Below are 12,348 nucleotides of genomic sequence, written 5' to 3'. Positions count from 1 at the left end.
GTGGAGGGGACTAGCGCCTGTGTTCTGGTGGATGAGGCTGGATCCTGTCTTTCTGGTGAGCAGGACTGCGTCTGGTGGTGTGTTTTGGGGTGTCTGTGACCTTATTATGATTTTAGGCAGCCTTTCTGCTAGTGGGTGGGGTTGTGTTCCTGTTTTTTTTGCAGTATGCGGTCCTCTCACTGTTGTGACCTCTCCCATTGTGGAGCACAGGCTCCGGACACGCAGGCTCAGCGGCCATGGCTCATGGGCCCAGCTGCTCCACGGCGTGAGTGATCTTCCTGGACCGGGGCATGAACCCGTGTCCCCTGCATCGGCAGGCGGGCTCAACCAGTGCGCCACCAGGGAAGCCCCTGCGTTCCTCTTTTGCTAGTTGTTTGGCATCGGGTGTCCAGCACTGTCGCTTGCTGGTCTTTGAGTGGAGCTGGGTCTTAGTGTTGAGATGGAGGACTCTGGGAGAGATTTCGCCGTTTGATATTTCCTGGAGTCGGGAGGTCTCTGATGGACCAATGTCCTGAACTCGGCTCTCCAACCTCAGAGGCACGGGCCTGACACCCAGCCAGAGCACCAAGACCCTGTCAGCCACATGGCTTTCTGCCTACGCTTCTGCTCCCAGAACTCCAGTATTCTCTCCAGCAGCCACTGTACCATTTAGCATTCTAAGCACTGTGATAATCTCCTTACAAAAACCTGAAGAGTGATCATCATTACCTTAGAATTCAAAAGAAAATGACTCTACTTGCATTTTTGAAACCACTAGTATTTTATCAGATGAAATTTCTTGTCAAGGAGGATGGGGGTGCTTTTGGATCAAATAGTCTTTAAATCAACTCAAATCACAGATACATACAAAACTTCTAAAAATCTTCTGGTTATTATATCACTTATCAGAATGTGTTGAAGCTGTTATTCAAAACCAGATATAGTCATATTAAAATTGCCTATAAAATAGTCCAAAACATATCAGCTCTCCCTCTAAAAATTCATGAGTTTAAAAATAAAAATACTGAATATGCCATGTTAAACTGAAGATCCCTTATGATTAATCTCTATTTTTTGCTACAAGTTTATAAACATGCCAATAATTCCTGCACTACATTAAAAAAAAAATCTTTCTTATGAACTGACCATGGCGACAAGGATACAAAAGTCCACATTTTAAAAATATGAATTTGAATTTCTCCTTAACACTGACATAAAAACAAGCATTGACTAGAGTTGCATCAATCCTTCCCAACGTCTCAAAAAATATGTGCACTGTTACAATAAAAACAGTTCACCAACTGTTTATGTAAAATTATTTGATGAAAAACAAGCATGGCCATATGGCACTGTAGCTCTGCTGTGGGAGCATGGAGAACAATTTTGTAGGCTGTAGTATATAATGGTCATGCTAAGTAGGGTGTCAACTATTGCAGACACTTTACATTAATAGTTAATCTATCCTTTTATCCTCTAAGTACTTACATTTCTTAACAACTTGTAGTTTGGAAACAAGTTTAACAACTCACTTATTAAGAATTAAAATTTGGGGAATGACAAAATATTTGATGTAATGTGGACATACACAGTATTCATTCACTAATTAAAGATATTGTTTACATAATACATTAATTGGATGATAAGAATGTGATAGAGGAGCTGGTTTTCATTACTAAGGTTCCAGAAATATGAATGCATTGAAGGTACTATGCCACTGATTTAGAAGAAGAAAATAATTAGAAAATGTACTTCATTTAAGAACCAAATCCACATACACACTTGCATTCTTAGAGTGTAAGAATTGTACCTTACTCACCTTTATATTTTTTGCAATATCTATTGCTGTGTCATGCACATTGTAACCATGTAGTACATATTTGCTGAATAGAACACTCAGAAAAAAATGAATTATAAATGCCGCTGCCAGACCCTTGAATCCTTAATTTTATCTAGAATTTCTGGAATACTTCAGGGAATAATTCTCATCCATTACGTAGATTGCATAATAGAATGATCTTTATTAGCATATGAAAGTCCAGTATTTTGCCCTCACATTAACTCTCCTTTTTGAGTTGTTTACGTATTGGGGGCTAGAGTCAACAGAAAGACAAAAGTGAATGGCCTGACTCTCATTAGCAAATCAGACTACTTAATTAAAGATCCTGGAAAAGAAGGTGGAAACCAAAATGGAGAAGAAAACAGCCAGGTTAGAATCCAGTCATTCACATTTGTATGTTTTGGTCGATACCCTGAAAAAAGATGTTTGTTGACATGTGGCTGTGTCATTAATAACTTTAAAATGTCAACTGAGTGTCATGGTGACATTAATAACTGAGAAAGAAACCACAGCAGATATAGTTCTGTAAGAAAAATGTTGCAGACATACCATCTATTTCTAAAATGCTTATCCTCTGTGGTTTTCATGGTTCATTTGATACACGAACGCCGAGTTTAAACTCATGATCTGTGTGGTCCCCCCCACCGCATATGAATTCCAGGACAAACATGTTACTCTTTTATTTCAGAGACTTAGAACTCCACATTAAAGTATTTCAGATTCACCATGACTTCCTTGTTTACACATGGGAAGTACATTGATGTGCAGATGATTATAACAAGGGGCATTGGAAGAAGGCTACAAACTCTGGTATGGATAGCTGGTATTGGTTCATGGAATATAACAACTATAACTAATAAGGGTGTTTTATGAAAGTAACTTGAAAGCTATTCAAGGGGACAAGTTTTAAGTTGTTATAGGTACAAATAGTGAGATCACATAGCTTAATATTTGAATGATGAGACAATTAAATACTGGAATCACAGAACTTTCAAGACTTCAGTCAATGACAGTCACAATGGAGCAAAGCTCATAAAATTGGAAGAGACTCTAAGATACAGCATCATTATCCCTCTATGATATTCATGTTTAAGAAAGATTAAACTTTTTAGGTGACCTTGTTTCACATGCTACACAAAAATCTATCAAAAAGACTATTTTCTGGGAGCGTACACCTTTTTATTGACTTTTACTATGGCGTGATTAAGGTAACTCGTTTTTATCAAGTTAAAATACTTTTTTTTTTTTACAAGAGAGTCTGCTGCTCATTTCTTCACTATGAGATGTAGTGTTTTTAGTAAAATGTTAGATACATATGTATTTAAGATTTCAAGGTACACACAATATTTGAGAAGGCAACAGTATGAATATTGAGAGATGTGCTCACCCAGAATGGGTGATGATAATTGGTCAACTAAAATACTAATTTGTGAAATAAAAATCAACTGCTATTAGGAGATAAGAATACATTTAAGGGGGAGTTCAGATGTCTTGATTTGTGGATAAATATATATATATATATTTTAAAAATTCATTATAAGCTATTCAGATATTAAAATTAAGCATGCTTACTTTTAAAAGTAAGGGATTGCGCTCTCCTGGGCTGGGCCTAAGCCGCGCCAGACGAGGGACGAACGTTCCTGGCGAATGGGACCTCTCTTCTCATTCTGTCCGCGGGCTCCTCCCCTCTTTTCACACACACCCCCACCCGCCGGTCAAGGGATGTGTGGAAGGCAGGGGTGTGGCCTCCCGCCCTTACCCTCGGTCTCCGTCCCCCTGCCTCGCGTTGTCTGCAGGCCGTCGTCCTCTGACGCTGCAGACGCTCTCGCTTCACATCTTTCGCATGCGCCTTGCGAGGTGTCCGCCCTACGTTAAAGGGGGCGGTCCCGCCGCCGTGCTGCGTGTCCCGGTCGGCGCGTGAGCGTGCCTTGCCTGGTCTTCTGTGGTTACCCCGGAGCGCTCCAGGTCGTCCCTCAGGTGCCCGAGGCCGAGCGGTGGTGTCGTTCCCCTTTCGCAGCGTGCTCCTCGGGTTCCCGCCACGGTGGTGTGTCCTGTGAGTGCCTCTCTTGCTGCGGTCGAGAAGGTAAGGGAGGTGTGCCTGTCCCCCCCCTCCCCCCGCCTCAGTGAGGCCAGGTGCCGCCTCATCGTGGTCGTCCTCTCACGGTGCACTGTGGGGGACTGACTTTGGCCAGGCGAACGCCACGTGTGCCCCTCCTTGTGGGAGGGTCGCACGCAGGCTTGGGTGCCATCATGGTGGGCCGGGGCCTGCTACAGGGGGGCTGTCACGCTTCTCAGGCTTGCTTCTCCCTTCAAGAGCCAGGTGGACGAGCCTGGGGGCAGCAGAGGTTGTGCGCCGGCCGTGGCAGCCAACGCTCCTGTGGGCCTTGTGCTTACCCATACCGCAGACCCCTCCCCCCGCCCAGTCGAGGACTTGGCGGCTCGTGGAGCGCCTCCGTGGACCCGAAGGGGAGACGATGGGTGGGGGATGATGCACCCTCAGTGAGAAAGCCTTCTCTAGCGATCTGAGAGGGAGCCTTGGGGTACCGGACCCCCCCAGCTGCTGCCCCTCCCAAGCGTGCAGTGGCCACCATGGCGACTGCCATAGCACGTAGGCAGAGCCCCTCGCCTTCGCTGGAGGGGTGCACCGCCCCGTGGTGGGGCCGAGCGCCCCTCTTTGCCAAAAAAAAGAGAGGGATTACCCAAAGAAGAAATAAAAATCGCCCATAATTTCATATCGAGAGATAGTCTATAAAGATATATTTTAAAAGTTTATTCACGGTATTTTACATTTTCTATAATATTTGTGGAAAACACTTTCTGCGTCTGTATTTTTACTTTGTTCATTTAATTTACATACAGAATTTTACTTTTTTGTAGTTAAAGCTATCATATTTATCATTCATATAAGATTTCTGAATTTGGAGTCATATTATAAAGGTTGTTTTCTCTCCCAAATTATCTTTAATATTCTTCTATTTTTTTAACCCTTAAATTTATAATATATTTACCAGGCAAAATCATAAACAGTTGGTCTGCAATTTTTCTTGGATTTTTTTTATTCATGAAGTGAAGTTTTTGTTGTTTCTATTGCTTTAGTTGTTAATGTGTGTGTTTAGAAACTTATTATTGAAATTCAGTGTCCATAAAAACAAAAACAGTGAGCTGATCATAGATACAGCTCAGTGTATTTTCAAAAACTGAACACATCCATGTAACTGTCATCCAGATCAAAAAAAAGAACCACAGCAGAGACAGTACTGTGAAAAAAAAGTTGCAGAAATGCCATCTGTTCCTAAAATTCAGAAGTCCCCAACATACCTCCTTCCAGTTGCTACTCCTTCCAAAACATAACTACTATCCTAATTTTTTAAAGTTCTAAGAGATAAATTTGCCAGTTTTTGAGCTTTATATAAATTGAAGCAATGAAAATAACTGCTTTTCATATGATTATTGACCATTTGGATATTCTCTTTTATAAAGTGCTTATTGAAGTCTTTTGTCTATTTTTCTATTGGGTTGTCTGTCTCTTTTATTGTTTCATAGCAGTTCTCTCTGTAGTTTGGACATAAGGACTTAGAAGTTTGTGCTAAACTTATCTTTTCCTATTTCTTGGCTTGCTTTTTCATTCTCTTAATAGTGTATGTTGATACCAAAAGTATGGCAATCTTAATGTACCCTATTTTATCACTTAAAAAATTTTTGATTATTGTTTTTTGTATCCTATTTAAGAAATTGTTGTCTATTCCATGGTTATGAAGATATTCTACCACATATTCTTCTAAGCACTATATGTGTATTTTTCACTGAAGTATAATTGACATATTGTTTTAACTCTCACAGTTAGATATGCAATTCATCTACAACTAAGTTTTTTATTATGTGAGGTAGAAATCAAGTTTTTTCCTCCCTCATAAATACTCAGTTGATCCAGTACCTTTTACAAATAGGCACTTCTTTTTTAATGCATTCAGTTGTCATAAATCAAGTGCTCATATATATGTGGATCTATTTCAAAAATCTCTGGTCTTTTCTATTGGCCTAATTTACTCTTCTTTTATAAATACCATATTGTCTTAATTACTGTGGTTTTTTAATCATTTCTGATATCTGGTAGTGTAAGTAATGAAATTTTGCTCTTCAAGATTGCCTTGGCTATACTTGGCTCTTTATGTTTCTATACACATTTAGAGTCAGCTTGTCAATTTCCATTTTTAAAAAACGGCAGAAATTTTGATTGGTAGTGCATTGATTCAGTAGGAGGAGACTTGACATCTTTAAAACATTCCGTTCTCCAGTCAATGAATAATTATTTAGATCTTCTTTAATTTCTCTCAGCTATATTTTGTAAGGACATCTTGCTCATATTTGTTAAATTTACTTCTGGATATTTTATTTTTTTTAGATGACTTAGTAAATGTTTTTATTAATCTCATTTTTATTTGTTTATTTAAAGGATAATATAGGAATACAAGTAATTTCTTTATCTTCAACTTGTGTCCCAGCCTTGATGATTTTACTTACTACTTGTAAATATTTTGTCTATAGATTCTTTAAAGTTTTATGTAAAACGTTTTATGGTTTTTAATTGCAATTAATAACCATTTAATTCTTTCATTTGAATCCTTAGGTCTTTTTTTATTGAAGTGCAGTTTATTGACAATATTGTGTTAGTTTCAGGTGTACAGCAAAGTGATTCAGTTATATATATCTATTTTTTTCAGATCATTTTCCATTATAGATTATTACAAGATGTTGAATATAGTTCCCTGTGTTATACAGTATCTCCTTCTTGCTTATCTATTTTATATATAGTAGCTTGTATCTGTTAATCCCATACTCCTAATTTATCCCTCCCCCATCCCTTTCCTCTTTGGTAACCATAAGTTTTATTTCTATGTCTGTGATTCTGTTTCTGTTTTGTGTATAGATTCATATGTATTATTTTTTAGATTCCACATATAAGTGATAACATATAATACTTGTCTTTGTCTAAATTATTTCATTTAGTATGATATACTCTAGGTCCATCCATTTTGCTGCAAATGGCAATATTTCATTCTTTTTCATGGCTGAGTAATATTCCATTGTATATGTATACCACATCTTCTTAAACTAATCGTCTGTTGATGGGCACTTGAGTTATTTCCATGTCCTGACTATTGTAAATAGTGCTGCTATGAACATTGGAGTGTATGTATTTTTTTCAGCCTATCGTTTTCTCCAGATATATGCCCAGGAATGGGATTGCTGGATCATATGATAGCTCTATTTTTAGTTTTTTAAGGAACGTCCATACTGTTCTCCATAGTGGCTGCACCAGTTTACATTCCCACCAGCAGTGTAAGAGGGTTTCCTTTTCTCCACACCCTCTCCAGCGTTTATGATTTGAAGACATTTTGATGATAGCCATTCTGATCAGTGTGAGGTGATATCTCATTGTGGTTTTGATTTGCATTTCTCTAGTGATTAGCGACGTTGAGCATCTATTCATACGCCTGTTAGCCATCTGTATGTCTTCTTTGGGAAAATGTTCAGGTCTTCTGCCCACTTGCTAATTCTTGCAACCCTAGTTATGAAGGGAGTATGTAATAAAATGGTGGCAGATGGGTCGGGTTTGAAGAGTTCTGTGCACCATGATATGGAGTACTGAAGTTACTCCATAGGGACAAATAGTTTTAAATAGAGTTATAACAAAGTAGGCTTCCAAAGAAGAGTGAAAGGGGGACCTGAAGCCATTAAGCAGCCACGCCTTAGTAATAGCGTGAACAGAGCCCATTTTGCTTTCCAAATATCTCACCTGTAACGCACACTTGGTGTCTGGCATCACCTCTAACATAGCTGGGGTGTGATAGATATTTCCTTTGCACATTGCCAGCATCTCTCTGTTTGCTTTTTACCTCAGAGGATTCTCCAAAACTGGGAGTACTTTTTCTGGGATTTCCCCCTTTTCTGTTTCACTGACCCTATTCTTTCACTCCTACTTCTGAGGATCAACATTCCTGCTTTCAATTTCTTGTCTTGGGTTCTGTTCCTGGGTTCACTTAAACTAAGACATTATCTTTCTCCATTTCTTTGAAAAAAGCAGGGCTGAAAAGTCCTTGATTTATTTGCAAGCTACCCGTTCTACTTAATGAAGTTTGAGTGTTCCCTAGAAGCAGAGCTTAGTGCAGCTAGACTGAAAGTCTTTAGTAGTCATTGTACAAGATAACTTGAAATGATCCCACATTTTATCGTTCATGTGTGAAATAAACTTGATAGGGTCTTCCTAATGTTGGCAGTAATTCTTTTGAATCCTTATGTCTTAATGTATGTATATATGTATGTGTCCTTATGTTTTTTTGGTTTTGTTTTGTCTTGCTTTTAAATGGCATTCTTTCTGCCTCAGGATTTTTAAAAATTGAAGTATAGTTGATTGACAATATTGTGTTAGTTTCAGGTGTACATCAAAGTGATTCAGTTATACATCTAGATATATTTTTTCAGATTATTTTCCATTATAGATCATTATAAGGTATTGAATATAGTTCCCTGTGTTATATAGTAACTCCTTGTTACTTCTCTATTTTATGTATAGCAGTTTGTATCTGTTAATCCCATACTCCTAATTAAGTGTTATATGCTACTCTAATATATAATACTCCATCTTACTTCTTTCCCTATCTCCCTGGAGGTTTTGATTTATTTATTCATTATTGATAGTTTTATTTAATTACATTGTGATTAGTGACTATAATTTACATTATTTAAATTTTTGGAATTTCCTTAAAGTTACTTTGTGGTCTAGTATATGGTCAGTGACTTTAAATGTTCCCTGTGTGCCTGAAAAAAATGCATGTGATGAATTTATTGGATAAAATGTTCTTTATATATTCTGTACATCAAATTTAAAACTGTTAAGATGTCCTGCATTTTATAGATGTTTTACCTGCTTGATCTATCTGTTCAGAGAGGCATACTAAATATATTAAGGGTTTCTATGTATAGGATCATGTTATTATCAGACAGTAACAGTTTTACTTCTTCCCTTCCAATTTGGATGCCTTTTATTTATTTTTCTTTTCTGACTTACGGTGGCTAGGACTTCCAACTGTATGTTAAATAGCAGCAGCAAGAGTGGACATCCTTGTCTTGTTCCTGATCCTAGAGAAAAAGCTTTCAGTTAGTTACCATTGACTGTGATGTTAGCTTTGGATCTGTCATAAATGGCCTTTATTATGTTCTCTCTATACCCACTTTATTGAGAGTTTTTAATCATAAATGGATGTTGAATTTTGCCAAATGCTTTTTCTCCATCTATTGAGATGATCATGTGATTTTTATCCTTCGTTTTGTTAATGTGGTGTATCACTTTGATTGATTTGCGTATATTGGACCCTGGAATGAATCCCACTTGATCATGATGTATGCTCTTTTTTATGCATTATTAAATTCATTTATTTAATATTTTTGCATCTATGTTCATCAAAGATATTGGCCTGTAATTTTTTTTTTTGTGGTGTTTTTGGTTTTGGTTTTGGTTTTGGTCTTGGCTTCATAGAATGAGTTTGGAAGCATTCCCTTCTCTGATTTTTTGGAAAGTTTGAGAAGGATAGGTGTTGACTCTTCTTTAAATGTTTGGTAGAATTCCCCTGTAGAGCTGTCTGGTCCTGGACTTTTGTTTGTTGGGAGTTTTTTGATTAATAATTCAATTTCAGTACTAGTAATTGGTCTGTTCAGAATTACTGTCAATTTCTCCCTTTATGCCTGTTAATATTTGCTTTGTATATTTAGGTGCTCCTATATTCGGTAAATATGTGTTTACAAATGATATATCCTCTTCTTGGATTGACCTCTTTATAGTTATATAATTCCCTTCTTTGTCTCTTGTTATAGACTTTAAAAAATCTACTTTGTCTGATATGAGTATTGCTACCCCAACTTTCTTTTTATTTCCATTTTCATGGAATATCTTTTTCCATCCTTTCACTTTCCGTCTCTCTGTGTCTTCACCTCTGAAATGATTCTCTTGTAAGTAGCATATAGATGGGTCTTTTTAAAATTCAGTCAGCCACCCTATGTCTTTTGATTGGAGCATTTAGTCCATTTACATTTAAAATGATTATTGGTAGGTATGTACATATTGACGTTTTGTTACTTGTTTTCTGGTTGTGTTTTTAGTTCTCTGTTTTTTCCTTCTTTTTTAGTCTCTTCCCTTGTGGCTTGATGATTTTCTTTAATATTATGTTTGTGTTCTTTTTAAATTTTTTGTATGTATTGTAGGTTTTTGATATGTGGTTACCATGAGTTTCATATATACCAACCTATAAATATACCTACTTGTCTTAAACTGATAGTTGTTTAAGTTCAAGCATATTCTCAAAGTTCTACCTTTTTTACCACGCCCCCATATTTTATATTTTGGTGTCATATTTTACATCTTTATGTGTATCCCTGAACTGTTTATTGTAGTTATATTTGATGTACAATTTTTGTTTTTATACTATCTTATTTAACTGGTTGACCAACTGCCTTTGCTATATATTTATCTTTACCAGTGAGATTTTTTTCCTTCAAACATTTTCTTATTTCTTGCTATGGCCTTTTCTTTTACACTTAAAGGAGACCTTTTATCATTTCTTGCAAGGCTGGTTTAGTGGTGCTGAACTTTTTTAGTTTTTGCCTGTCTGGAAAACTCTTTATCTTTCCTTCAATTTTGAATGACAGCCTTGCTGGGTAGAGTATACTTGGTTGTAGGTTTTTTTCTTTTCAGCATTTTAAATATATCATGCCACGCCCTTCTGCCTTGCTTACAAAGTTTCTGCTGAAAAATCAGCTGATGGCCTTATGGGGATTCCACATACATGTGACTCTTTGTTTTTCTCTTGTGGCTTTTAAAGTTCTCTCTTTAACTTTTGCCATTTTGTTATATTTTGGTGTGGGTTCATCTTATATGGGATTCTCTGTGCTTCCTAGAACTGGATATCTGTTTCCTTCTTCAGGTTAGGGATGTTTTCAGCCATAATTTCATCAAATAAGTTTTCTACCCTTTTCTCTCTCTCTTCTCCCTCTGGGACCCCTATAATGCGAGTGTTAGTATGCTTGATATTATGTGAGAGGTCCGTTAAACAATCGTAATTAAACATTTTTCTTTTCTTTTGGCTGCTCTGATTGGCTGATTTCCACTATTCTGTCTTCCAGGTTGCTTATGCATTCTTCTGTATCACCAAATCTGCTGTTAATTCCTTCTAGTGTATTTTTCATTTCAGTTATTTATATTTTACAGTTCTTTGTTGAAATTTTTATTATGTTCCTCTATTCTTTTCCCGAGTTCAGTGAGCATTTGTGTTGCATTGCTTTGAATTCTGTATCAGGTAAATTACTTACCTCAGTTTCATTAGGGTTTCTTTTTATCTGGGGTTTCATCTTCTTTTGTTTGGAACCTACTCCTCTACCTTCTTTTTGTTTGACTTTCTCTGTATGAAATTAGGTGAAACAATTGTTTATCTAATTGTCTTGATAGTGTATCCTTGTGTGGAAGCATCCCTGTGTAGTCTTGGTGTGTCCAGTGGATTTGGTGGGAGAGCTGAATTTGAAGTCAGCACTGGCCACATCTTCTCCTCGGGTGCATTGTCAGCTGCCATCTTGGTAGAGTGTAAGGCTGGAGTTAGAGGGGCCAGAGCCTGAGCCAGGTGTGTGTGGTTGTTTCTCCCAGGCTCAATGGCAGGCATCACCCTAATGAGGTTGGGGCCAAGGTCCGAGGGGCTAGAGCTGCAAATATGAACTAGCTCCCTGGTGCAATGGTGGTCCCTGCCTTGGTTGGGGTTGGAGCTGTACCCCAGGAAGTAGAGCCACAAATCTGAGCTAGCTCCATTTCTCCCCTGTACAGATAGCAGTCTGTGCCTTGGTCAGGAGCAGTGCCAGAGCAGGAGGGGATGGAGCAGGAGCTTGGTACAGTCTAAGGGGCATTCTGGGGTGGTCCTGGTAGGCCAACTGGAGCATTAGGCAGTTTTCAATCTGCTGCTTTCACACTAGGACTGAGAGCAAGTCTGTGCACATGCAGAGTCTCTATTTTCTACAGCCCTCTAGTAAACCCCACTGGTTTTCAAACCAGCCAAGGGGGCTCACCTTCCTAGTTCTGGACCCCAGGGCTGGGCTACCACATATGGAGTTTGAATCCCTCACTTCTTAGGAAGGATTCCCGAGCCTGCGATCTCCTCCTCCTCTTCTGGTTCAACTGCCAGGGGTGTGGGTCCTGACTAGATCTTTTCTCCTCCCCTCCTTCCAGACTCTGTGTGGTTCTTTCTTTGTAACCTTGGTTGTAGAAGAGCCATTCTGCTACTCTTCAGGTTGTTTTCAGAGAGAGTTGCTCTATATGTAGTTGTAGTTTTGATTTGTTCATGTGGGGAGATGAGTTCGGGGTCTTCCTAGTCTGCCATTTTGATCCTTCCTCTCCTGGAATTCATCTTTTGGTCACATAGCCTCTGAGCCTATCATAGGCATTATTTGCTTTCAGCTGCTGGCAAAGGAGAGCATGTAGTATTGCAAGTATTGCT

General features: G+C 38.2%; 1 protein-coding gene across 1 annotated transcript in view; it reads right to left on the bottom strand.

The window, feature by feature from the left end:
- LOC136142029 (programmed cell death protein 7-like) overlaps positions 1 to 7,685 on the bottom strand; it is a 70,803-nt gene extending 63,118 nt beyond the window's left edge. The window contains exons 1-3 of the mRNA XM_065900133.1: positions 7,614 to 7,685; positions 4,211 to 4,488; positions 3,576 to 3,885 (exon numbers count right to left, since the gene is read on the bottom strand). Of these exons, the coding sequence (XP_065756205.1) occupies positions 3,576 to 3,885; positions 4,211 to 4,488; positions 7,614 to 7,685 (660 nt within the window). The remainder of the gene's footprint in view (positions 1 to 3,575; positions 3,886 to 4,210; positions 4,489 to 7,613) is intronic.
- Between the last annotated feature and the right edge of the window lie 4,663 nt (positions 7,686 to 12,348).

This window comes from Phocoena phocoena, chromosome X (genome assembly GCF_963924675.1).
Source record: "Phocoena phocoena chromosome X, mPhoPho1.1, whole genome shotgun sequence".
NCBI lineage: Eukaryota > Metazoa > Chordata > Mammalia > Artiodactyla > Phocoenidae > Phocoena > Phocoena phocoena.
Note: the sequence above shows the minus strand (reverse complement) of the source record. Positions and strands in the feature narration are given on the sequence as shown.